Source organism: Primulina eburnea, chromosome 15 (genome assembly GCF_022965805.1).
Source record: "Primulina eburnea isolate SZY01 chromosome 15, ASM2296580v1, whole genome shotgun sequence".
NCBI classification, from domain to species: domain Eukaryota; kingdom Viridiplantae; phylum Streptophyta; class Magnoliopsida; order Lamiales; family Gesneriaceae; genus Primulina; species Primulina eburnea.
Genome location: NC_133115.1, coordinates 29,193,321 through 29,217,786, shown reverse-complemented (window position 1 = coordinate 29,217,786; position 24,466 = coordinate 29,193,321). Strand labels below are relative to the sequence as shown.

At 35.0% G+C, this 24,466-nt stretch overlaps 2 protein-coding genes across 6 annotated transcripts; both read left to right on the top strand.

Moving 5' to 3' along the window:
* Positions 1–4,617: 4,617 nt before the first annotated feature.
* On the top strand, positions 4,618–11,351 carry LOC140813794 (shaggy-related protein kinase kappa-like). 5 transcript variants are annotated; one of them, XM_073172532.1, is made up of 15 exons: positions 4,618–4,763; positions 4,829–4,914; positions 5,012–5,061; positions 6,519–6,751; positions 6,926–7,018; positions 7,103–7,162; positions 7,279–7,551; positions 7,910–7,984; positions 8,869–8,925; positions 9,029–9,169; positions 9,253–9,303; positions 9,723–9,818; positions 10,276–10,359; positions 10,448–10,550; positions 10,951–11,351. In XM_073172532.1, exons 4-15 carry the CDS (start codon positions 6,605–6,607, stop codon positions 11,037–11,039), a joined length of 1,269 nt encoding a protein of 422 aa, XP_073028633.1. In that variant the 5' UTR covers positions 4,618–4,763; positions 4,829–4,914; positions 5,012–5,061; positions 6,519–6,604; the 3' UTR covers positions 11,040–11,351. The 5 variants fall into 5 exon arrangements, with proteins under 5 accessions (XP_073028633.1, XP_073028630.1, XP_073028634.1 ...); XM_073172529.1 differs by lacking the exon at positions 5,012–5,061; XM_073172530.1 differs by having other exon boundaries at positions 4,654–4,914.
* A 707-nt stretch (positions 11,352–12,058) lies between these two features.
* LOC140813793 (stromal 70 kDa heat shock-related protein, chloroplastic-like) lies at positions 12,059–16,907 on the top strand. The gene is made up of 8 exons (XM_073172528.1): positions 12,059–12,744; positions 13,560–13,812; positions 14,735–14,814; positions 14,967–15,109; positions 15,228–15,326; positions 15,530–15,719; positions 15,809–16,207; positions 16,295–16,907. The coding sequence occupies exons 1-8, from the start codon at positions 12,196–12,198 to the stop codon at positions 16,691–16,693; spliced, it is 2,112 nt and encodes a 703-aa protein (XP_073028629.1). The 5' UTR covers positions 12,059–12,195; the 3' UTR covers positions 16,694–16,907.
* Positions 16,908–24,466: the final 7,559 nt, after the last annotated feature.

Here is a 24,466-nt window from a genome sequence, read left to right as displayed (position 1 = left end):
TTAAACAAAAAAGGATAGTTTTTGAGGATTCTAGGTGCATCTGGAAAAAAAAGACCTAGCATGGAGGATATCAACATCATACTCACAAAGAGAGCCAGAAAAATATAGTAGCACACAAGGTTTAAGTGATAGGATAGGAAAATCCTGTCCTCGTAGGACTCGTTAGGATCGGGTAGCTCATAGCAGCATAGCTCTAGGATAGGTAGCGCCTTACCACATTCATTCAGCTGCTTCATGAATGCTCGGCGCCTTAAATACTTTAATAGTTTCATCTGTCTATGATAAAGACTTGATTTTGTATTGCTCAATCGCCACGAAGGCTCATTTCATTTAATATTTCCTTATATGATGTTCGAAATTGTTTGATCTGGAATCTCAAGAGTAGTCTATTAACTGTTTAACTACAACTACTGTTCCAAATTGACCATTATGGGTTGATACTAAGGTACCTGTCCACAAGATAGGAATGCCCTTATCATGAGATAATGGAAGCTCTAACATCCTTGTACAGTAGGCCTACGCAATAGCTCTCATAGAATGAGTCTCTAGAGATGTCTCTATAAGGTGGAGATTCCGAGTGGGATGTGATCAACAAGGAAAGACTCGAATCCTTATTTCGGGTTGCTTATTACCGATTGATAAACAAAGGTACGAGAAGGTGGACATTGTTTGGGTTCGAGAGTGGGATAATTACCCATAGTAGGACCAAACGCCTGAAAAGAAGGGTGGTGGTCCCTATTCCCTACTGATAGTAGGAGATGGCATGCCGTGGTGAAAAAGGTGGCTCCATATAGAGGGAATGTGGGATCTCTTTGGAAATGTAATTTCCGTGTTTTTGGATATCTTTTCTTTTGGAGGTGTCGTGTATAGGCCATCTAAATAATGGCTTAGATAACCGGCACTTTTATCACTAGGGCTCTCTCCTAGAGAACTCTGCGCTTGTTGGTTTAGCTCAGTTAACTCTTTGTTTTACTGAGATCCTCCGAGGCCCGGACCACAAAAGAGAACTCCATACAGAAAACCTCCCCTTAAGGATCCCCTCCGGTGGTGGACCGAGGCAGAGCCTTGGCCGTCGTCGCCCCTGGGGACGGGTCATCCCGTACATACAAGTTTATCTATAGCATTAATGATTACCTTAAAGCATCTTAGAGCTCTATATGAAGCCTCTATAGGCCATGTATAGTCCTAGTAAAATACCCTCAAGGAAGGTAGCTCATCCATATCATTAACTCATAGCTACCTTTGAGAGATAAGATAGGGAGATCCTGTACTCGTAGGACTCGTCAGGATCGGGTAGCTCATAGCAGCATAGCTCTAGGATAGGTAGCGCCTTACCGCATTCATTCAGTTGCTTCATGAATCTCGGCACGTTAACTCCTTTAATAGTTTCGTCTGTCTATGATAGACCTGATTTTGTATTGTTAAATCGCCATGAAGGCTCACTTCATTTCATATTTCCTTATATGATGTTCAAAATCGCCTTTGTTCGATTCTTGTTCGATCTGGAACCTCAAGAGTAGTCTATTAACTGTTTAACTACTACTACTGTTCCAAACTGTCCATTATGGATTGATACTGAGGTACCTGTCCACAAGATAGGAATGCCATTATCATGAGATAATGGAAGCTCTAACATCCTTGTACAGTAGGCCTACACAATAGCTCTCATAGAATGGGTCTCTAGAGATGTCTCTATAAGGTGGATGTGATCAACAAGGAAAGACTTGATTCCTTCTTCCGGGTTGGTTATTACCGATTGATAAACAAATGTACGAGAAAACGGACATTGTTTGGGTTTGAGAGTGGGATAGCTACCCATAGTAGGACCAAATATCGGAATAGGGGTTGTGGTCCCTATTCCCTACTGATGGTAGGAGATGGCATGACGGGGTGAAGAAGGTGGCTCCATACGGAGAGAATGTGAGATCTCTTTGGAGAGGTAATTTTCGTGTTTTTAGATATCTTTTCTTTTGGAGGTGTTGTATATAGAACAAGAGTCGCTAAGAGAGAGGCGAAGAGCAATAACTCAACACAACGTTTCTCTTTTAATTTCTTTTGATGATTGAATTTTGTTTTTAAGCATAATTGATTATGTTATTGTGTTTCATTGCATCTTTAGAGCATGAACAACTTCAAAGTGGTTTCATGTGATGTAATTAAGTCCGACATGAGATTTTATAACATAATAGATAACATAATCCATGATTCTACAACTTGCATATGTACATGAGGTTGTGTGCATGTTGATAATCATAGACTGAAAATCAAAAGCTAGATGATTTCACTATTCATTAATACAATTATAATTGTTAAATAATACAGAGAGACTTGATTATTGTATTTTTAATTAGATTAATACAACTTGACATGGTGGTTAATTCATTTACTTATCATTTTATTTAACTAAGGAATTGTGCTTGAAGTAGATTTGTCATATATCAATTTTTTTTGTGAGAACAATAATCGTACTTGCTACACTGCATTAAAACATGTCTTGTACAATTGCTTTAATATCACAAATTGGATAAACTTAATTGTTCTAAATTATTGTTCCAGAAAAGTTCCATCGTATATTATTGGAGTTAATTTTGAATCCTTTCATTAATATAATATAAGTTTCAAATAAAAATTTGAATTCGAAATATGAAATTATGTTATTGGTTTCCCGATCATGTTGAAAATAAATTGTCGAAACAAGATTAAGAATAAGAGCAAACCTAGAGGGTGTTTGCAAAAGAAGACGTTTTTTTTAGAATCGCTTAAATTTACAAATTATGAGAAAGCTGAGAAAAATAAGAAGTGAGTAATGAGTGAAAATAAAAGTGAAAAATAAAAATCAAAAGTGACTAATATTTGATACATAATTGATTATAATATTAATTTTTTTTTATTAGAATCGTTTTACAGAAACAAAGTCAACAATTTATCAGATTTTTGATTTCGTTAAAATTAATGAGAAAATAGCACATACTACGCATAAAAATGTATTTTTTGTCTCATTTTTTAAGTTAAAAACAAAAAATAATTTTTGTAATCATGATTGCAAACACATCACTAATCAATCAAAAAGATGCTAAATGTAGCCGATCACATCATCCTAATCCTCTTTTGACAAAATGTAACTCGATCATCACATCACCCTAATCCCCTAGTCAAAAGAGGGACAACAAAATCAAGGAGTGAATAAATAAATTTATATTTGAAGGAGGAATGAGTCTCTTGTGAGATCGTCTCACGGATCTTAATCTGTGAGACGGATCAACTCTATTCATATTCATAAATTTGTAGTCATTATCATTCCATGTAACCCTATATAAATATTTGAACGCAATAATTTGTAAATCACATTGACAAAATAAACCGCATTGACAAATCCAGTATATGAGATGCTCCTTTGAGAAAGTATTGATATAAAAAATTGAACTCTTCTTCATTAATAAATATTCATCAATTCCACCGACTTAAACATATATTATATCAAAATTTTGAGCCTAGAGAACGCATTCGAAGCCTCAATCTTACCATTATAAGGGTTTATTTCATCCTACCCATGTGGACATTGTCCCCATGATAGAATGGATGACAAAGATTTGTCCATGTATATATAAGACCCATTTTTTTTTTGAAATTATATGTATGGCAAGATCTTACCAGTTGAAATGAAGTGAGAATAGTGCCCACATAAGTAGGATCTTAATCCTTATAATGTGATGGGGCCCACTATAATTTGGTGGTCATTAGCCACCAAAACATTGACACGTGTCGTTTATATGAGAGGATACCAATGTTTTGTCTAAGAACATGACTCAAATCACATTGGGAAATCCACAAATTGTTTTTTATTTTCTTGCATAAATCTTTTATTTTTATTTAAATAATTTCGTATAATTAGACAATCTATAATACAATTGTAGTTATATATAAATCATTAATAAAAGATTACCTAACTTTAATCATCAATCTATGACATAATAAAATATTTAAGCCCTGTAATGATTGAGAAATAAAAAATTGATATGCGATTAATCAAACATCTTTACTTTAAATTTTCGATAATAAAATATCATTTTTAGTCTATATTTGCTCGTATCAGTAAGAACGTTCAACAACAAAATGATGATGTATTATTTTGTTTTTATTTCTATTTTGTAAATCACAAGGAAAAACTCGAATCAACATTAAAACCATTCGATTTGTCAAATATAAAAATTTTAAATTTATCTATTATCTTTTACAAAATCTCTTATGAAATCTTTTCACCAATAAATTTTGTGAAATAAATCTTCTACTCGAGTGGACCTATGAAAAATATTAATTTTTATGTCAAAAATATTATTTTTCAGTACAAATATAGATCAGATCGTTCCGTCTCACGAATAAATATATTTGAAACCATCTTACATAAAATCTACTCTTGTTAGTTAATCATTTAGCAATTTGATTAAAATATTATCATAACGTTACTTTTTCCTTTGTTTTTATCTTTTTTTGCTTTAAAGATGGAAGGAAAGCTGAGAGGTCATGAAAGTAAGAACATGAAGAAGCACTGGTCTGATTGGTCGGGTGCACCGAACGTAATATAGTCCTGCAACACTGTAACATTTACCCCCTTTTTTGTCTTATTTCACTCTCACTCAACAGTCAAACAGTAGCTTCAATGCTAAGTACACGCATATACATACACTCTCATCCATCGATAGATATAGAGAGGGAGCCGGAGGAGTAGTAGTGAGAGAAAGGGAGAGAGTTGTTGAAAAAAGCAGGTATTATCAAAATTCCTGTGCATTACGTCTTGTTAGTGTAAATAATTGAGTGTGTTATCCTCCAGCGGAATTGATTGGAGTTGCGGAAGGGAAGGTTAAGAAGATTAATGCATCTGATCTGTTTCGAATTTATTCCTGGGTCTCAATCAAGGTTTGGGGACTCATTTTTTTGTTTGTATTCGTTTTTATGCTTCGTGGCCGTTGTTGTGTTTGTGATTAGTTGTTTTTGGCCTTTTTTGAATCTGAAGATCTTGAGATTGAAGACAACTGTGCTGCTGGAGTTAGATCTAACAATTAGGTTAGTTTAGTGCGCCATACGCTTGAAATTAGATGTAACCGTATCTTCATTGATTGAGTGTATGCGCGTGTTAGGTAGCCAAATAAATTCGGGCAAAAAGATGTAGAGATTATAGGATCTGTGGTTATATTATGGTGTTTTATGGAAGCTGTCGAGATTTCTTTTATGATGTGAGCGTTAACATGGTAATGAGCTGAGTTTTTGAGTATTTGAGCGATAAAAGAACAGGTATATCATGCTTTTTGTATGACTGTGCTCTTACTTGAAAGTGTACAGCTTTTGGTTAAGAGGAACCACCACCTTTACGAATTGAGCCGAGATGATTAAGATGATAGGTACTTTAAAGTAGACCTGATTATTTAATTAGTTCTGGTTGACGCCATACCCGAAGAAGCTTTTATTTGGTTGAACTTCAGGTTGCTTAAATTTGTTGTTATCTAGTCGCTTGCTATTAGTCTAAGGAGTTCGTCTCTATCCAACTTCCTTAATTTGGTAAGCCTTAAATGAGTCAAGCATCGTTTATCATAATTTCAATGTTAAGTAGTACTTCAATTTCTTTGATTTGTTTACTTCATCCTGGATGATAATCTGAAAAAATAGTAGAAAGAAATGAATAAAGCAGAGTTTTCAATATTCTGGTTGATTTGCTGTTAGCATAGTTCTTACTTGGGCTATCATGAAACTCTAAGAATGCTGATTCCAGTATGAAGTGGAAAGAAGAAAAGGGAAACATAGTTTATAACTTAGATTCTTTTACACAACCTGGACATCATGTTATTTATATCAAGTGGTCAAAATAGAAAGTCTAACTGTCATGTGGGAATCTATGTACAAGTTTCAAAACAAATTCATCTAAAATTATGTTTTTCCGTGAATACCGCATGCTGTCTGGCAATTATTTGGCAATTGGTTCATATCAAAGGTGTTATGCAATCAAACTTTTTTACTGTGAACAACAAATGCAGGCAAGATACTGCTTCTTATCTGGGGGGTATTTAATCTTACACATGTACTCCCTGTTTCTCAAAGTTGTGGGTTTATGCAAAATTAAAGCATGAATCCATAATAAATTCCAAAAATAGTATCCTGCACTGAGCAAATGTCAGTTAGATACAGCTAATGATCTTAAGTATTATTAATGTTGCTGCAACCCACCTGTATTTGTTACGCGGTTAACTATAGTTCATGGAAATGCGTTCTCTCTTTATTACTGGTTCAGTTATTTTATGTTGTAGTTTTTATAGGTGTTCAAAGTTTTGATTACATGATCACAAGAGAGAACCCTTTTTTTCCCTCCTATTTGCATGTTTTGTAGTAATTTTTTGATTATACTGAAGAAGTATTGAACTTGCTTGTTTTCCCGCCTAGATTTCACTATTCTGTAATTTAAACCTGAGTGATTGGTCCATGTTCTTCTAAGTTCGTTTAGCTGACTTGGACTTCCTCACTGTATCCAGGTAAAGGCTGGTGTTGTTGAGATGGAACATCACATCCTCAAATATTGGAGAGCATATTAGTACCTTAATATTCCTTAGGCTTACTCATGGCATCTGCTGGCCTGGGGCTTGGAGGAGCTGGCAGTTCAAGATCTGCAAATGGCTTCAAGGTATCGAATAGTTCAGTTGACTGGCTGGGAAGGGAGATGAATGACATGAGATTGAGGGATAAAGTTGACCTAGACAATGATAATGTGAGTTCAAATAATTGTCCAATACTCATGCATTTACTTGTTTGTGCTTTTTGGAGTTCTTTATTATGTCGAAGGTTCAGTATCTTTTCTCGTAAACCTTAGTTTTAGACCTGTAGTGGGTGATCTTGACGGCTTTTGATAAACTTGACCTGGGAAATTCCCTTTATATCGCAGGATAGTGAGCCAGATATCATTGATGGTGTGGGTGCTGAAGCAGGTCACGTCATAAGGACTGCCATTGGTGGTCGAAATGGTCAGTCCAAGCAGGTTGGTTGAGATTGCTGTCAAGAAGTTTACTTTGCTTGCTCACTTGATTCTTGATATTCACAGATGTTTTGTGTTGGTTTACAGAATGTCAGTTACATCACAGAACATGTTGTTGGAACTGGGTCTTTTGGAGTGGTTTTTCAGGTAAGCTGAATGACAGTGGTTTGTGTATATACATGCGCTTTGCATGTCAAGATACTTACCTTGTATTTTGCTGCTACATTCTGCCCTTTTTTAATGATTCTAACTACTGGTAACAGGCAAAATGCAGGGAGACTGGAGAAATTGTGGCCATTAAAAAGGTACTTCAAGACAAGCGCTACAAGAATAGGGAGTTGCAGATTATGCAAATGTTGGACCATCCTAATATTGTAGCCCTAAAACATTATTTCTTCTCAACAACTGAGAAGGAAGAGCTATATTTGAATCTTGTCCTGGAATATGTTCCTGAAACTGTGAATCGTATTGCGCGGCAATATAGCAGGATGAACCAGAGGATGCCATTAATATATGTCAAACTCTATACCTACCAGGTATGTAATCATCTTTTAATTATTATATAAAGTAGCAATTGAATCTTTGTCCTTTTGCGTGGAGATGGTCGTTGAGTATTGACATATTCTTTTCCTGCAATTTTGCATAATTTTTTTTTTATCTCTTGCAAATGTATTGTCAGATTGATTTGGTTGATGTTCATCTTTATTTTCACAACCTAGGGATTTAGCCGGCCATTATGAATTCTTGTGGTGTAATATTTAATTTTTTTGTTATTTTCCATCTGTTCTAAGTTTTAAGAAAGCTACCGAATCTGTGAACAATAGACATATATACTAGCGTAGTTTTTTCCTTTACATATCACACACTGGTGACAAATAATTTCTTTTGCTGCAGATATGCCGAGCCCTTGCTTATATACATAATTCAGTTGGTATTTGTCACCGTGACATAAAGCCTCAGAATCTTCTTGTAAGTTTATATGACTATTATTTTTAATCAGGGCGACGAGGTTGAAAATTCATCCATTATTGCATCATTGCCTCAAACTGATGATTATCCAGCTAAATACAATTCAAACCACGCTAAATCTATATAAGTGTGTTGTCGTTCTCCAATTTTCTGTAGAAACATTAAATGATGATTTCAATGATAAAATGTCATGAGGTATTTTTTTGGATAATTTAAATGCACTGTCACAAGATATTGTCATGGACTGATCTAGAGAGCTGTCAGGGGGTGTCTATTCTTCTTATCTAGAAGTTGTATATGACTAATATTCGAAGCGACTGAAATCCAAACCAGTTAATCAACTAGGGTGGCTAAAGATACGTGATAATACTTTCAGCTAAACATCTGTGGGTGTTTGAGCATTTGTAGTACGTAGTGGTAATTAGAGAACTCGGTATACATTGATGTGAAGGTACACGGTGGATTATTTTTCAATCTAAAAGCCAAAAATCATGCAGACAACGATTTCAAGAAAAAAGCCATAAGATTTTACACAGAACCTTTTTACCCTATGTCATTTTGTTGAATGCTATTGTGTGGAACTATCTGATATATACTGTCACTTTATTTTCCAGCTGCATTATATTTTAAAATGAAGAGTTCTCTGTCTGATTGGATGTTGGAAATGAGTGATGCCTAAGTGTAATTTATCAATTCTGATAATTTGTATACAAGTTTATCAAAAACTGTAGCTAGAAATATTACAGCAACTTGGCAAAATAGAAGATGGCCTTAAGTCCTGCTAAATAGTGTTGAGGGTCAGAGATAAGCTAATCAGTTGTTTTCTTTTTGTTACGCTGTTTTCATTAATTTTAGATGTTGAAGTTATATTATTTTACTTTCAGGTGAATCCGCACACGCATCAGCTGAAACTTTGTGATTTTGGCAGTGCCAAAGTTTTGGTACGTCTTTGTGAAGGATGATTATTAATGCTTTTCGTTGCCAAAATAATTGATTTACATTCAAAAAGTTGGTCATTTCTCATTTCTGTGGATCATTATACAGGTGAAAGGAGAACCCAATATATCCTATATCTGTTCAAGATATTACCGTGCTCCTGAACTTATTTTTGGTGCCACAGAATACACCACTGCAATTGATATATGGTCAACTGGTTGTGTAATGGCTGAGTTATTACTTGGACAGGTTTTGTGATGACTGTCTAAACTTATGTTTCTAATCTCTTTTGCCTCTTTGAGTTAATCAGATGTAGCTCTCTGATTTTGCAGCCATTGTTTCCAGGGGAGAGTGGAGTTGATCAACTTGTTGAAATTATTAAGGTTATTCCAGTTGCACTGATAGTTGGATTTATATATTTTTTTCAAGTTATATCAATGGAATATATGTGCCAAAATGTCAACTTTTTGTATCCTGCAAATGAAGATATTTTCAATTTACTTGAGCAAAAACTTGGTATATTTGGATAAATTTTTGTATGACGCTAACTTTTTAAATCCAAAAGATGTAGTTCACTTTGATATTTGTTAAATAAAAAAACAACTGACAATTTTGCGTGGGTCATGAGGTGGGAAATCTAAGATTGAGTTGACATGTTGCCATTTTGGTGTACTAGCTGTGAAACTCAATATTTGTGCCGGAAGATGCTGCTCCAATACCCGTCTTAAAACCGTTTCATAAAAAATTATTGTCATGCCGACCTTTTCAAATTCCAATTATTTATGCCCATTACCCAATACAGGTATTGGGAACACCAACAAGAGAGGAGATCAAATGCATGAACCCAAACTATACCGAGTTCAAGTTTCCTCAGATTAAACCCCATCCTTGGCACAAGGTATGTCATGTAAGCCTTCTTTTTGTCTGTATCCATCATCAGTTATATTTTGAGTCAAAAGGCTCTAAAGGCTGTTTGATGCATATGTCAGTCTATCTTTTGTAAAATTTGGTCAAAAGTGAGTGTTCTATTTCAGTTTGATGCATTATGCTGCCATTAATATTGGAAGTCATTGTGGAGGCAGGCACGGGTACTTAAAATAAAAAAAATGTTTGGATATATATTTAAGAGGCCAACCTCGCAACTAGCGAGAATGTGCTATTACGATGATGAAGATGATGATGTGTGTGTGTGTGTATAAGAGAGTGACTGATTTAAACCTATTTGGAGCTTAATTGTCTCTAACTTAACGAGCATTACCTTCTGAATGTGGAACTTCCTCCAAAAAGAAACCATTTCCAAGCTTTCCGGCTTTGAGTGAAACCATTGTGTGATCACGTGCTGCATACAATTTCAGGTCTTCCAGAAGCGTCTACCTCCAGAAGCAGTGGACTTGGTATGCCGGTTTTTCCAGTACTCACCAAATCTCAGATGCACAGCCGTAAGTTCAATCCTCATTCTCAACCAGATATAGCCCTTTTAAAATCTGAAGTCAATCTACGTCTTATATGTTTCTCATGGCATCGCAGTTGGAAGCTTGTATTCACCCTTTCTTTGACGAATTAAGGGATCCAAACACCCGACTTCCAAATGGTCGCCCTCTTCCTCCACTCTTTAACTTCAAACCTCAAGGTATATTTCACTTTATACTGCCATATGGAATCATTGAATAGTTGGTATTTATGGTGACTATTTCGCCAGGCAGCACAACGTAAGATGAAAAACAAGTTGTCCTCCCCATTTTAAGGTTTATTGGTGTGGTTTTTGAAGTTGAGCGTTCACACTGCATTTTCTTGACCTGAACTTAAATTATGTCTACTTTTGGTCTTCTGATGAAATTTATAACTTACACGAGCCGAGGTAGTCTGTCACTTCGTGTCAAAATCCTTGCATCGTCAAACGATCTACTTGGGTTTTCCCCCCACCCCTCCCCATGCCAGCTCTCCACGGGGCTAGAATGTAACAGTTGAAGTCATTGCATCTATACTTTTACAAGTATCTTGAGTTTTGACATGCCCTTTGTTGTTTGCAGAGCTTTCACGTGTACCTCTCGAGACCATCAACCGTCTTATCCCGGAGCATGCAAGGAGGCAGAACTTATTCATGGCCTTCCACTCATAGAAAGTACATGCAATCCAACAGCTCCTGTTCGTCGATACTACTCAGATTTGATTAGTTTAACGTCTGTTACGCGAAGGAAACAAGTTTTAACTTGTACCATGCCGATGTTATGGTCTTGACGACTTTTATTACGTGCTTGTGTCTTATCTACCTGGGGCGTCGTATGTATATTTATCGGGGTGTGACAAAATGTTAGGGCGCCCAGGCAGAGCTGTTTTTGTATCAGATTTCATGCATATGAGTCAGTTGCAATATCGCCAAAAGATCTATCGTTTGGACAAAATGAAAGATGTAAATGATGAGTTTATTTTTTGTGGACCTCCCTAGTTTTTGGAGACAAAAGGCATATATATATATATATATTATATTATATCATATCATATCGCTCCCTAGAATTTTCGCCGTATACTTGTAAGCTTGGGAAATATTATAAATAAAAATATTATTAGCTCAGTTAATAGTTAATACCAATGTTCTATATGGTGAACAAGCATTCGCTTTTTAGTTTTAACTATTAAAATTTTAACTTAAAATAGATAAATATTGAATAAAAAATTATGATGTGCTGATCGATAGTGAGCTCATTTTTTTGTAATAAATAACGAGCTCATTTGACTTATAGTATAGATTTGTACTAACTATTATTCAATTTTAACAACTTTATATTTTTAACAACTTAAAAATGTATCTAGTTAAATTTAAATTTATGGTATTTTTATTTAGTATTTGAATTAAATTATTATAATTAAATTAAAAATTAGAATATATATTTTAACTCGTAAAACTCATACTAAACTTGTATAATTGTGCAAAGTTTGCTAGTTTCTAATTAGGCTTACACACCAAATCTCTGAAATCTTTCTGGCCCAAACAAAGGACGGCTAACAATCGCCTCGCCGTCCCTCCCCCAAGAAAAATCAAGACGTTTCCATATCGTACACGTGTCCTCACCTAACCCTCTCCCTCTCTCTCTCTCTCTCTCTCTCTCTCTCTCAATCCCCCCTTCCTCTTATCTTCTTCACTTACCTCAAAAACCCTCGGTCTGCATAACATTCCTAATTTCTAGGGTTCATTTTTTGCGATCAACAGGAAATCCAATCTCTCTTGTGCTCTCGATAACATCCAAGTTTTTCGTTTTCTATTTTACTTTGAGAAAATGGCATCCTCCGCAGCTCAAATTCACGCTCTTGGCGCCACGACTCACTTTACATCTGCTAGTACAGCTGGGAATAATCCTGCTAAAACCGTGTTTTTCGGAACGAAGCTCAATAATACGGTGTCTTTTGGGTTGAAGTTGCGAACCAAGGCCAGGAACAGCAGTTCACGGAGGAACTCTCAGCTACGTGTGGTTGCGGAGAAAGTTGTTGGGATTGATCTGGGGACTACAAATTCTGCTGTTGCTGCGATGGAAGGTGGGAAGCCCACAATTGTGACCAATGTTGAGGGCCAGAGAACGACGCCATCTGTCGTTGCTTACACGAAAACTGGTGATAGGCTGGTGGGCCAAATCGCTAAGCGCCAGGCGGTGGTGAATCCTGTAAATACTTTCTTCTCGGTGAAGAGGTTTATTGGGAGGAAGATGTCAGAAGTTGACGAGGAGTCTAAGCAGGTTTCGTACCATGTGGTGAGAGATGAGAATGGGAATGTTAAGCTCGATTGCCCTGCCATTGGGAAACAGTTTGCAGCCGAGGAAATCTCAGCTCAGGTATATTCGCACAAGTTCCGTTTTTATCTTAAAAAATTATTTGTTTGTTTGTTTTTATTTTACTGATTTAGTTATTGTGGATTGGAATCTTTATTGATTTATGCTCTAAATTGATTGTTTTAAATTTCGAGATTGAATTGCTATTTCATTTTATGTTTGAGAATAAAATCTGGATGCGTTGAATATGTTGGTGAAGTTTCATAAAAGCAAGAATTTTTCTTTTTTGATTTCATGTACTTGATAGAGACTTAGACATCTCAAGTCACTTACATTGCTTTAAATTCACGAAACTCCAAGTGCATATTTCATCCTATATTTTTTGGGTACCCATAATCTTGACCTCTAAGAGACAGTAATTTTGCCAGATGGCCATTCTCGAGAAGTTCACTGCTCTGTTGTTTTGTCTAACAAGGAAATTTACCAGGATTGTTTAGCATTTGATGTTTTTGCTTTATGTGTTGATATTTGCATATTAATTTATGGTGTCTTTTTATAGAGAATGGATTCATAGTGGAAAGGCATATGGTTTATTCTTTTCCTGGAAGTTCTTCTCTAAGATCAATTTTCCAGCACCTCCCAGGCTTTCTGTTTCCCTTCTAAACAGTTTGTGTCTATTGGTGCTTACAGACAAAATAGCAGAACCATTACCATTTAATTCTGAAAACTATGCATTTTACTGATCTGTTTCATTTTTTGGTTATAGAAAACTAAAATGATGCTTTTCTAGGGTTTATTTTTGCATCAAATTCTTGACTGGCACAGTTCGATTATATGATTTAATTTCATCTAGTGACTTTTGTTATTTTCGGTTGTAGGTACTGAGGAAGCTTGTGGATGACGCATCAAAGTTTTTGAATGACAAGGTCACAAAAGCAGTGGTCACAGTTCCTGCATACTTTAATGATTCTCAGAGAACTGCAACCAAGGATGCTGGTCGTATTGCTGGACTGGAGGTTCTCCGAATTATAAATGAGCCAACTGCTGCATCATTGGCCTATGGTTTTGAGAAGAAAAGCAACGAAACCATTCTGGTTTTTGATCTTGGAGGTGGTACTTTTGATGTTTCAGGTATGTATGTGTTTTTTTTATTCCCTTTAAGCCGCAAACTCCAGAAAAGTTCTTTGTTGGTGATTGTTTTGAGCAAATTTTTCTATATGGTTCAAACAATATGCATGCTTTTTAATTCTCTGTTGAATTGATGTACTTTTTGTTCTGGCATGACCTATTTGTTTTGTGTCATCACAAGCTTTCATCTGAGTTTGATCAAGTACCTGAGCATTTGTTATATTGGCAATTTTGAGAATATCTTTCAGGCCTGTTGAATTGTGTTTATCTATTACGTATATTCGTGAGTGCAATGGTTTTTTTTTTTTTTGAAATTGTAGGTTGTGTAGCAAATACTAGGAGTAAAATAATTGTGGAATTTTAGCTTTTACAGTTTTACTTATGAATGATATGCATTTAAGGGTTGTGTTGCAGGTATATTCATATTTTTGGTTTTAAACTATTGTTTTTGGCAGTGTTTTAATCTATGTAGCATGGACACCTTAAAAAAATTCGGAAGTATCGAACACGGATACGACATACGTGTCGGATACGGCAAAATCTGTGCCATTGACTTTTTTAGGGTTGATCAGTCAGACACGGCGAGGACACACCGCAGACACGTTTTGGCAAAAAAAATTCAAAAAATTTTGAATTTTTTTCTTTTTGGATCACTCTTCGTGTATATTTACATGAATATATACATAACTCTACATTATATTTATATCTCTACAATTTTTTATTTTTAATACTAAATTTATGTTTGTTTATATATATATATATGTGATATTTATATAGTTTTTAATAATTGTCGTCTCCTAGTCGTAATGTGTCTTATATTTTCAAAATTTTTCGTATCGCCGTATTGTATTCGATACGATACCCGTACCCGTATATATGCAACATAGGTTTTAATGAGTTTTTTTGGCTTCTACTGCAATGCTAGTTCTTGAGGTTGGTGATGGTGTCTTCGAGGTGCTGTCTACTTCTGGAGATACGCATCTTGGTGGTGATGACTTTGACAAGGTTTATTTTTCTTTGATTTACCGAAGACAACTTTCCAGTCCTCCCTTTTTACTAACACATTTTGTTACTAGTACATTTACCTGACATGTCCCTTTGGTTTATTGTATTAATTTATTATTGCTCTGATAATTTTAAATGCATTGGAATTCTAGAGAATTGTTGATTGGCTTGCTGCAAATTTCAAGAAGGATGAGGGAATAGATCTATTGAAGGACAAACAAGCCCTTCAGCGCTTGACTGAAACAGCAGAGAAAGCTAAAATGGAACTGTCATCTTTGACACAAACTAATATTAGGCATGTTTATGTTTTTGTGACATTGTTTCTTAGTATTGATGTGTATGAATTCTCATGACTCTATTTTGCAAGTCTTAGTGTGAGTGAATTCTTACCATTTTTCCTTCACTTTGGTCAGTTTGCCTTTTATTACTGCCACTGCAGATGGCCCCAAACATATTGAAACCACTATCACGCGGGCGAAGTTTGAAGAATTGTGCTCAGACCTGCTGGACAGGTGAGTTTTGACCACAATTTGATTCCCTTTTTTCATTATTTAATTTCTTCTTTTAAATATTGTTTCTATCTTTTTTTCATGTCTGCCAGTTACCGTTCTCTGTTTATTCTCTTTTGCTGGGTCCTTTTTGTTGGGGTTATTTTTCTCTTTTTCTGTCATTTTACTTAACTTAAACCTTTTGAGTTATTATGTTTCTTTCTCAGGCTTAAAACACCTGTTCAGAATTCCTTGAGTGATGCAAAACTCTCATTCAGCGATTTAGACGAGGTCATCCTTGTAGGTGGATCCACACGAATTCCAGCTGTCCAGGAACTTGTCAAGAAATTGACTGGAAAGGACCCAAATGTTACAGTGAATCCTGATGAAGTTGTTGCCCTTGGAGCTGCAGTCCAAGTACTCCCATCTTATACTTTCTTTAGCTGTTATATATTGGTAGAGTAATGTTAGTCTGATTTGATTTCCCACTTATTTTATTGGGATAGGCTGGTGTTTTGGCGGGAGATGTCAGTGATATCGTCCTTTTGGATGTAACACCTTTGTCTTTGGGGTTGGAAACTCTCGGGGGAGTAATGACAAAGATTATTCCAAGAAATACCACCTTGCCAACCTCAAAATCCGAAGTATTTTCAACAGCTGCTGATGGTCAAACGAGTGTTGAGATCAATGTCCTTCAAGGTGAAAGAGAGTTTGTTCGGGACAACAAAACTGTAGGCAGCTTCCGTCTAGATGGAATTCCCCCTGCCCCACGCGGGATTCCTCAAATTGAGGTCAAATTTGACATAGATGCCAATGGCATCCTCTCTGTCACCGCCATTGACAAAGGAACTGGGAAGAAGCAAGATATCACCATTACGGGTGCTAGCACGTTGCCTAGTGATGAGGTAATAAGTTTGGGAGAGAGGAAATACACTTTTGCACATTACTTTTTGGATGAATCCTTGTATATGAAATTATGAATACATCTACAGGTGGAGAGAATGGTTAAAGAAGCTGAAAAGTTCTCTAAAGAAGACAAGGAGAAGAGAGATGCCATAGATACCAAGAATCAGGCCGATTCTGTTGTTTACCAGACGGAGAAGCAGTTGAAAGAACTTGGAGACAAAGTTCCTGCCCCTGTAAAAGAGAGAGTCGAAGCAAAACTTGGAGAACTCAAAACCGTCATATCTGGAGGATCGACTCAGGCAATAAAGGAAGCTATGGCTGCACTCAATCAGGAAGTTATGCAGCTTGGCCAGTCACTATACAACCAACCAGGTGCTTCCCCTGGTACCGGCCCAGCACCTGGCGGAGGTTCTAGCACATCAGAATCAACAAACAAGGGACCCGAAGGTGATGTCATTGATGCGGATTTCACAGATAGCCAGTAGGGACATTCGAATTTATGCTGTTCACCATTTTTGACTCATATCTAGTATTGGTATGTATGGATCGAGTTTGAGAAAATTTTAGTTGTATCTTAAGATGGTAACATGTGTTAGAAGTCTAATGGTATTATTTTTAGGGAAAGAAACTCGGTCCCTGGAATGTACTGTTTCTGCACTTTGAGATTTGCTAATAAGAATTATGGTTGCTCTGATTCATAACATTATTGAATCTTTAGATAATATTCCAAACTTTTTTTTTTTAATAAAGTATGGTTAAATGATATTATGAATCTTTAAGAATAAATAGTATTGCGATCCTCGGTATTATTAATCTACTTTTAAATAATAATAAATATTAAAAAATAAATTGGTTTAATAAATCCGATTTTTTTAATGTTTATTATATCAAGTAATATAAAAGGTTGGCGTAACCAGATAGGAAGTCGAACGAAACAACCACAGACTGTTATTCAAAGACGAATTCAACGTCGTTCACGATTGAATATGATACCTTTCAAATATCATATTTTTCTGCGTCCAATCCAAGAGACCCTTTGAAATTTGGAGTATAGATAAGAACATTTTTAATCAAGATTCCTAAATAATTTTATTGTTTAGTAGTTTTAGTAAAAAGAAAAATAAATAAAAGTTTAGGCAAAAACTTGTGTGAGACGGTCTCACGGGTCATATTTGTGAGACGGATCTCTTATTTGGGTCATCCATGAATAAGTATTACTTTTTATGCTAAGAGTATTACTTTTTATTGTGAATATGGGTAGGGTTGACCCGTCTCACGGATTAAGATCTGTGAGACGGTCTCACATGAGACCTACTCAAAAGTTTAATCTTCCTAAAAAAAAAAAGGTTTCCTATACATCAGAAATGTTTGTGATTCAATTATTGCATTTAGTTTGTTTGAATTCCCAGAATTCAAATCCTTCTATTTAAATTTTTAAGGTGTCTTTTGATAAGATAAATTTGCCATTCAAGAAATGAGATTACTGAATCTCTTGAATTTTTTCTGGACGGGAAAACAAAATTATTTGGTTTTTTAATTAGAGTAACTCCGTGTGACGCGGTTTCAAGAAGTCGACCCAATCCATATTTGCAATAAAAAGTAACATTTTTTTTTTACATAAAATGTAATATTTTTTTTTACATAAAATGTAATATTTTTTCATGGTCGATTCGGAGATCCGTATTATAAAATTGACCTTGAAAACGGTCTCTTAAGAGTTTCAGTGATTGGATTAATATATTTTTGTCGTATCAAAACATTATAGGTTAATGCTAATAATTTGTAGTCCATCTGACATCAAAGTCTCATATTTAGAACAAAATCTATCTGAGTTCGAAACTCAACTTACAACCCCTTCCAAACTTACAATCCCCTCCATCAAATCAAATGAATAAATACATAAAGTCAATCTCCTACAAAATATTTCATGGCAAAAACTTGTGTGAAACGGTCTCACGGGTCGTATTTGTGAGACGGATCTCTTATGTGGGTCACTCATGAAAAAGTATTATTTTTTATGCTAAGAGTATTACTTTTTGAGTTAGTCTCATGTGAGACCGTCTCACGGGTCATAATCCGTGAGACGGATCGACCCTACCCATATTCACAATAAAAAGTAATACTCTTAGCATAAAAAGTAATACTTTTTCATGGGTGACCCAAATAAGAGATCCGTCTCACAAATATGACCCGTGAGACCGTCTCACACAAGTTTTTGCCTTACTTTTTATTATGAATATGGGTAGGGTTGACCCGTCTCACAGATTATGATCCGTGAGACGGTCTCACATGAGACCCACTCATATTTCATCTAATTAATTTGAATAATTACCCAATTAAAAACAAGAGCCAAGTCACCCGAAGCCAGCTGAATTATGAGTCTCTAAATTCCACATTGATCTCAAATGCAATTTTTGTCGTTGGGTCAACTTTTTTTTTTTTTTTTCACATTTTCATTTTATTTATGTCGTTTATTAAAAAATAATAAATTCAAAAGGCTACATATGGAATCTTCAAAATTTTATAACGTGTGTTAGATACTTGAAGACTCTTTTAATTATATCAAATGAAAGTCATTGGTTGTCTATTTAAGCACACCATAACACATCAAAAATACATAATATTATATGATAATAATAATGATAATAATAATAATAATGTTAATAATAAAGATATTAATAATATTTGAATTAATAAGTGTAAATATCATAAAAATAAAAATATTATTGATAAACATGACCAACATTAAAATATATTTTTTATTAATTTATTAAAATATATACTAATAAATTATTTTTTCAAAATAAAAACACATCTTTATATTTTTTTAATTTTTAAATCAAATTAATAAGAAAGTTTTATATTAAATATAGGATCGATATCTAAAATAAATTTTTTATTCAATAAATAACTTTAACATTTTAAGAAATAAGAGAAGAAAAATGTAATTTATTGAGTTTTGATATTTTATCTCACTTGATTTGTTAGATTAATAATCAAATAATTATCCACAAAATTAGATCTTAAAACGGGTCAAAATGATTATTAAAACATCTTAAGTGTGAAGGCCCGAAATTCCTTGCTTGAAAATTTGGGGAAATTTTGAAAATTTTCTTTTTAAATAATTAAAATGCCTCATTCATAATTAAACCGATAAACAAATTTTGATATCCAAGATGGCAGCGGAAGAAAATATTTGTTTGCGAAATAACAATTTAAGAATATCCAACAACTGATAAAAATTGTTTGCGGAATAAAATAATAAATGCTGAACTGAGGTCCTCGGGTGCCACTACTGCCGACCCAAGCTGGCTCACTTGTCCCCGCCCTCGGCCTCCTGCTCATCAGTACCTACAACAATCAAGTCTAGTGAGTCTAAAGACTCAACATGCAAATATCGTAGGTAACAAGTAAATACTAAAGTAAAATTTGCATGGGATAAAATGTCATGTCATGGGACATACTGAAAATAACTTGTACTGAGCAAGTATATTACGTGCATAGCTGAACCGAAAGTCAGAGTAAAAATGTTTGCTCCTTGGAGCCCTGTACTGAAATAATATGAAATGATTTTCTGTTGAGATTATGGTCTACGCATGTGGCCTCTGCACTGAACTGAACTGATCGGTAACTGGCTACCGGGGGAGTATCAAACTGAACTGAACTGACCGGTCACTAGCGAGCGGGTGGTACCAAACTGAACTGATCGGTCACTGGCGACCGAGTAAAATAGTGCTCCCATAATAGTGAATTGACCACAAGCAATATCGCATAAATCTCAAAAATAATCATTTTCTAATTTCATGCACGTAATATAATTAAATGGCATAATGAAATATCCTGTATATTTTACCAACTGGATTGGATCGCTCCAGGCTCGCTGCAACCTAAATACGTCATGAAAAATATGCAATAGATTTTACTTGACCAAACTATGCAATTAAGTTTGAAAATGCGACAATTACGTCTAACGACTTCGTATTTAATCATGACTCCGAACCAACCCAAACCAACACTGAACCGTCATATAGTCATGATTAAAATACGCTTAAAATAATGAAATAATGCTCCTAAAATGATATGGGTCGAAATCTAGGTGAAATGGAGGCCAAAACATGAAACGCTCTTTCGAGAGTCAATTTGGCACATTGCACCGTAAATTCTCGTACGATCTCAAAAATGATCCGAATCACGAACGGTCGAAAACATGACCTTCCTAACTCGATGGGGCACTGTTCAGTCCAAAGCCATAGGCTAAAAGCCAACCAAGAACTCAGACGGGCCTCCGAACCGTCACAGCAAGTTGCTGTCAAATTCCAGCAGCTGCGCAATTGCATGTCTTGTGTTGTTTTCGAGACTACGGCCATTGGGGCGTGAACCACCGACCAGAGACTCTTACTACATCTCAAGGAATGATTTGAACCATGGCTAAGGGCCCTAGGCCAGCCACAATCCTCACCATTCCAGGAACCAACCGAAAACTCTTACCGAGGGCCCTCATGCGTGCGTGTGTGGTGTTGTGCTTCGCTTGCTGTCTCGAATCGTTCCAGTGGCCATTTGGTTGACCATGGCACGATCTAGACATCTTGGGGTATGGTATGAACCGTGGCTAAGGGCCATAGGCCAACCAAGATCCACACCATTCCCAAAAATCGAATCAATACATGCTGTATAATGAAGGGCCGAAGGGTGTAGGGGCTGTTCTTGATGTTTTAATTGAAAACCGAGTAACCATGGACCAAGCCCCAAAAGGGCGACTTAGTCACGTCTTAGGCATGCTAGGGAAGTGATATAACCATGGCTATAGGCCTGGGGCAGCTTGATCATATTCATTTCTCCTTTGACAGCAACTGAATTTCGAAAAGCATCAATGGACAAAAAGTGAAGTTGCTGTCATTTTCGGGTTTCCAGCGTGTATGGGACTGAACGAATGGACCAACATGGTCTTGACACACTCTAGTACGTGTCTATATGCAGCCTCGAGCCCCTGGAGTCGAGCCAACCACCTGAATCAACAACACCACCGAAACGTGAAGCACAATGGAACACAGAAAATTCTGTACACAATATTTTCGAACATGCCTGGGATAAATTTCGGTTTTCATGCAGAAAAATTCATGAGTTTGATGTGTATTAAAAATACTACTATGACTTGATTGAGGTTTGAAAGAAATATAGACATGCCTTTGATTCGTTTGAAGGAAAAACGAAAGAATACGACGACGACGCGGCGCGGAGGAGTGGAACGCTTCTTTTCTATCTTTCTTGCACTCGATTTTTCTCTCCTATCGGGCCACTCAATTCCTCAAGTTTTTTACTCTGAAAACACTCTGAATTTTTCGGAGATTAGGGGAGGTGGGGAAATGGTTAGGGGAGTGAGGCCTTAGTGGTCAAATTAAAAGGGACAAATATAAGACCCAAGTCTCCCTCATATTGAAATTTGAATTGTGGTTGCCTATCGACTCTTTTGGGGGAATTGAGGTGGGCCGAAATTCTCCTTGCTAATCTAGACTAGGATAATGCTCATTAATTAATTAATTAAGGTGATCAAGAATAAAAAGATTATTATGTTAAACTCACAAAGATGGGTCAAAGGAGGGATGAGTTGGCAAGGATTGTTCCTAGCAAACTACAGGGTGGCCGAAATTCACAAATAAATAAAGAGGAATGTTGATTATCTAGTAAATTAATAACCCGTAAAAGCCTCACTAATCCTTTAATTAATTTAGTGAATTAAAACCCTTAATTATTGGAACTTAAATGAACTTATTCCTATTCACCTCAAGTAATTAAATTAAATCCTCAAACCTCCTTTTTAACTTAAATTAACTTACTTGCTAACTAAATTAATTCTGGAAATATTTTTTGAGTCTTATTATTTCTAAACTCCACTCCAGTCGACCTCACTGAGTTAACTGAAAAGAATAAAAATTAAACCTGCTGGCTAAAATAATTAACTTCAAAGAAATGCATTTAAATAATCATGCAATGAAGTCAATTTAATTTAAAATACTAGAATTATTGCATGGCTTATACATAGACTGAGTTACGGGTTCTACATGACGTGTTTGACTATTAGATAAGTGTTTGACTATTAATCTATCATTGTTTAATCCACTCAACCACACACACATCTAGTGTTTAAATATATATATATATATTTAGTTATCTTAGATTTTTATATATATAGTTTAGAAAAGAGTAGGTCTCTTGTGAGATGCTCTCACGAATCTTTATCTATGAGACTGGTCTACCCTATCGATATTCACAATAAAAAGTAATACTCTTAGCATAAAAAGTAATATTTTTTTCACGGATGACCCAAATTAAAAGATCCGTCCACAAAAACACGACCAGACTGTCTCACACAAATTTTTGCTTTTTAAAAATATGAATATTATTTGAATTTAAAATTTTTTCAAAAATCTAATTTTGATACCACTATATTTCTATAAAATTATAAAGTACCACTAGACTATTAAAATATTCCCCAAAAGTCAAATAATACGTTGAATATACAATTAAATCTAAATAATTATTTTTTTTTTTTTTACTTACAAAAATATTTACCATTAGTTTAATTATAACGTCAACGAAATTATATTAAAATTATATTGAAGGAAAAAAAATTAAAGAAATTTATATTTTAAGGAAGGACAAGTAATACTATCTTCATACTTTAGCAAAAGATGAAAACTAAAATAGTACTATATGTATAGATTAATTCTTATCTGAAAAGTGAACAAAGCTATTACCCTGTTAATTTTTTTAAAAAAAATCTAAATTCCTAACAATCTAGTTGTATATCGTTTGAGTCTTTATTTACTTTAAAATAATAATTACGGTTATATATATATATATATTATATATAATATATATATATATATATATATATATATATATAATATATATATATATATCATATTTCCACAAATCCAACCGAACTAAAACATGTTCAAAATCAAACAACCAACCACCGACTCCTATTCCAAACGTCCTTCATATTTTGTGTATATCTATGTATGCTGATTTCAACGAAGAGAGAACCAACGTTTCTTGTGGAAGAATAAGAAATCAGTAGTGGGGGAGGCTCGAGCGGCAGCAGTGGACGCATCGGCCGGTCAATCTGATTAAGGAAACGATGAATCCACTGCTGCTGCCTGAGCCGCTTCTACTGGCCTGTTTTCTTCTATATATGCAAGACTGAGTAGTCTCGGATCAATCGAAGAACAAGAAAGATGGTATCGTAAATCTAGGTATCCATTTTTTTTTTATGTAAAGTTTTCGTTATGATAGTTGCTTGATCATGTGCTCTTTCTCCATAATTTGTGTTCTTGAATTGATGTTCATTATCTTGATATATTCATCAATATTGAATCTGCAAATTAATTTTTAATTTTTGTTTGGAAAAGTTTTATGTGTTGAATTCAAGAAACTTCATGTTCCTACGTACGTTTCAATAAAATTTTAATTTCGATTCCTAAATAAATTCATTGTTTAGTCACTAAAAATAAAAATAAACAATCGAAGTTTAAATTCTTGAATTTAGTTAAAATCAAACGACTGAGTATGGTACCTTTTTCCAACCTAACAAACAACCGACGTTCGTTTGGAAGAGGAGAAATCGGAGAAGTTCGTCTCATCACGAAGATGAGTACGTCCGGGAAGATGACGATGAGTCCACCAGCAGGAGGATTGCCGTATGAATGGTTTTCTTGAATACGTTTGTTGAAATCCACATAAATCTTGGAGTTGAGATTACTCAAATATTTAATTATTTTAAATAATTAAATATTATTAATTATATAGCCTACTCAAATAAAATTCGCGTCATAATGTTAGTACGGTTACATCTCTGGAATCAATTTCAAGAAAGAAGACACTTGTTGCAACAACTCTTTATTATATTTGATTGTTGTTTGAGAGCACGACACCGGAGCTTTTGGAGGCAATGAGAAAAATTAGAGATAAAATCTTACCAGATTTAATTTTTTTAAAAAAAACAAACAGCAATAGATTTATTTACTAAATTGTTTTATTTATTTTTGTAAATTTAGAAAATTATTAATTTATGATATTGACGTCTGAAATAAGGATGTCAACATTCCCCACAGTAGAAAACCCGAAACGGGGATGAGGATCCCCGATTTTTCGATTTTGGGTTCGGATTCGAGGATTTTTTAAATTCTCGATGTAGTTCGGGGCGAGTATGGGATTACTATCCTCATCCCCGAACCCGCCCCAAAAATAGTATTAAT

Coding starts and splice junctions, on each gene's coding strand:
- LOC140813793 (XM_073172528.1), top strand. CDS start 12,196: ATGGCATCCTCCGCAGCTCAAATTCACGCTCTTGGCGCCACGACTCAC. Junction 14,815..14,966: donor GTGGTGATGACTTTGACAAG/GTTTATTTTTCT, acceptor TTGGAATTCTAG/AGAATTGTTGATTGGCTTGC. Junction 15,327..15,529: donor TGCTCAGACCTGCTGGACAG/GTGAGTTTTGAC, acceptor TTTCTTTCTCAG/GCTTAAAACACCTGTTCAGA.
- LOC140813794 (XM_073172529.1), top strand. CDS start 6,605: ATGGCATCTGCTGGCCTGGGGCTTGGAGGAGCTGGCAGTTCAAGATCT. Junction 9,170..9,252: donor CTGAGTTATTACTTGGACAG/GTTTTGTGATGA, acceptor CTGATTTTGCAG/CCATTGTTTCCAGGGGAGAG. Junction 9,819..10,275: donor AACCCCATCCTTGGCACAAG/GTATGTCATGTA, acceptor ATACAATTTCAG/GTCTTCCAGAAGCGTCTACC.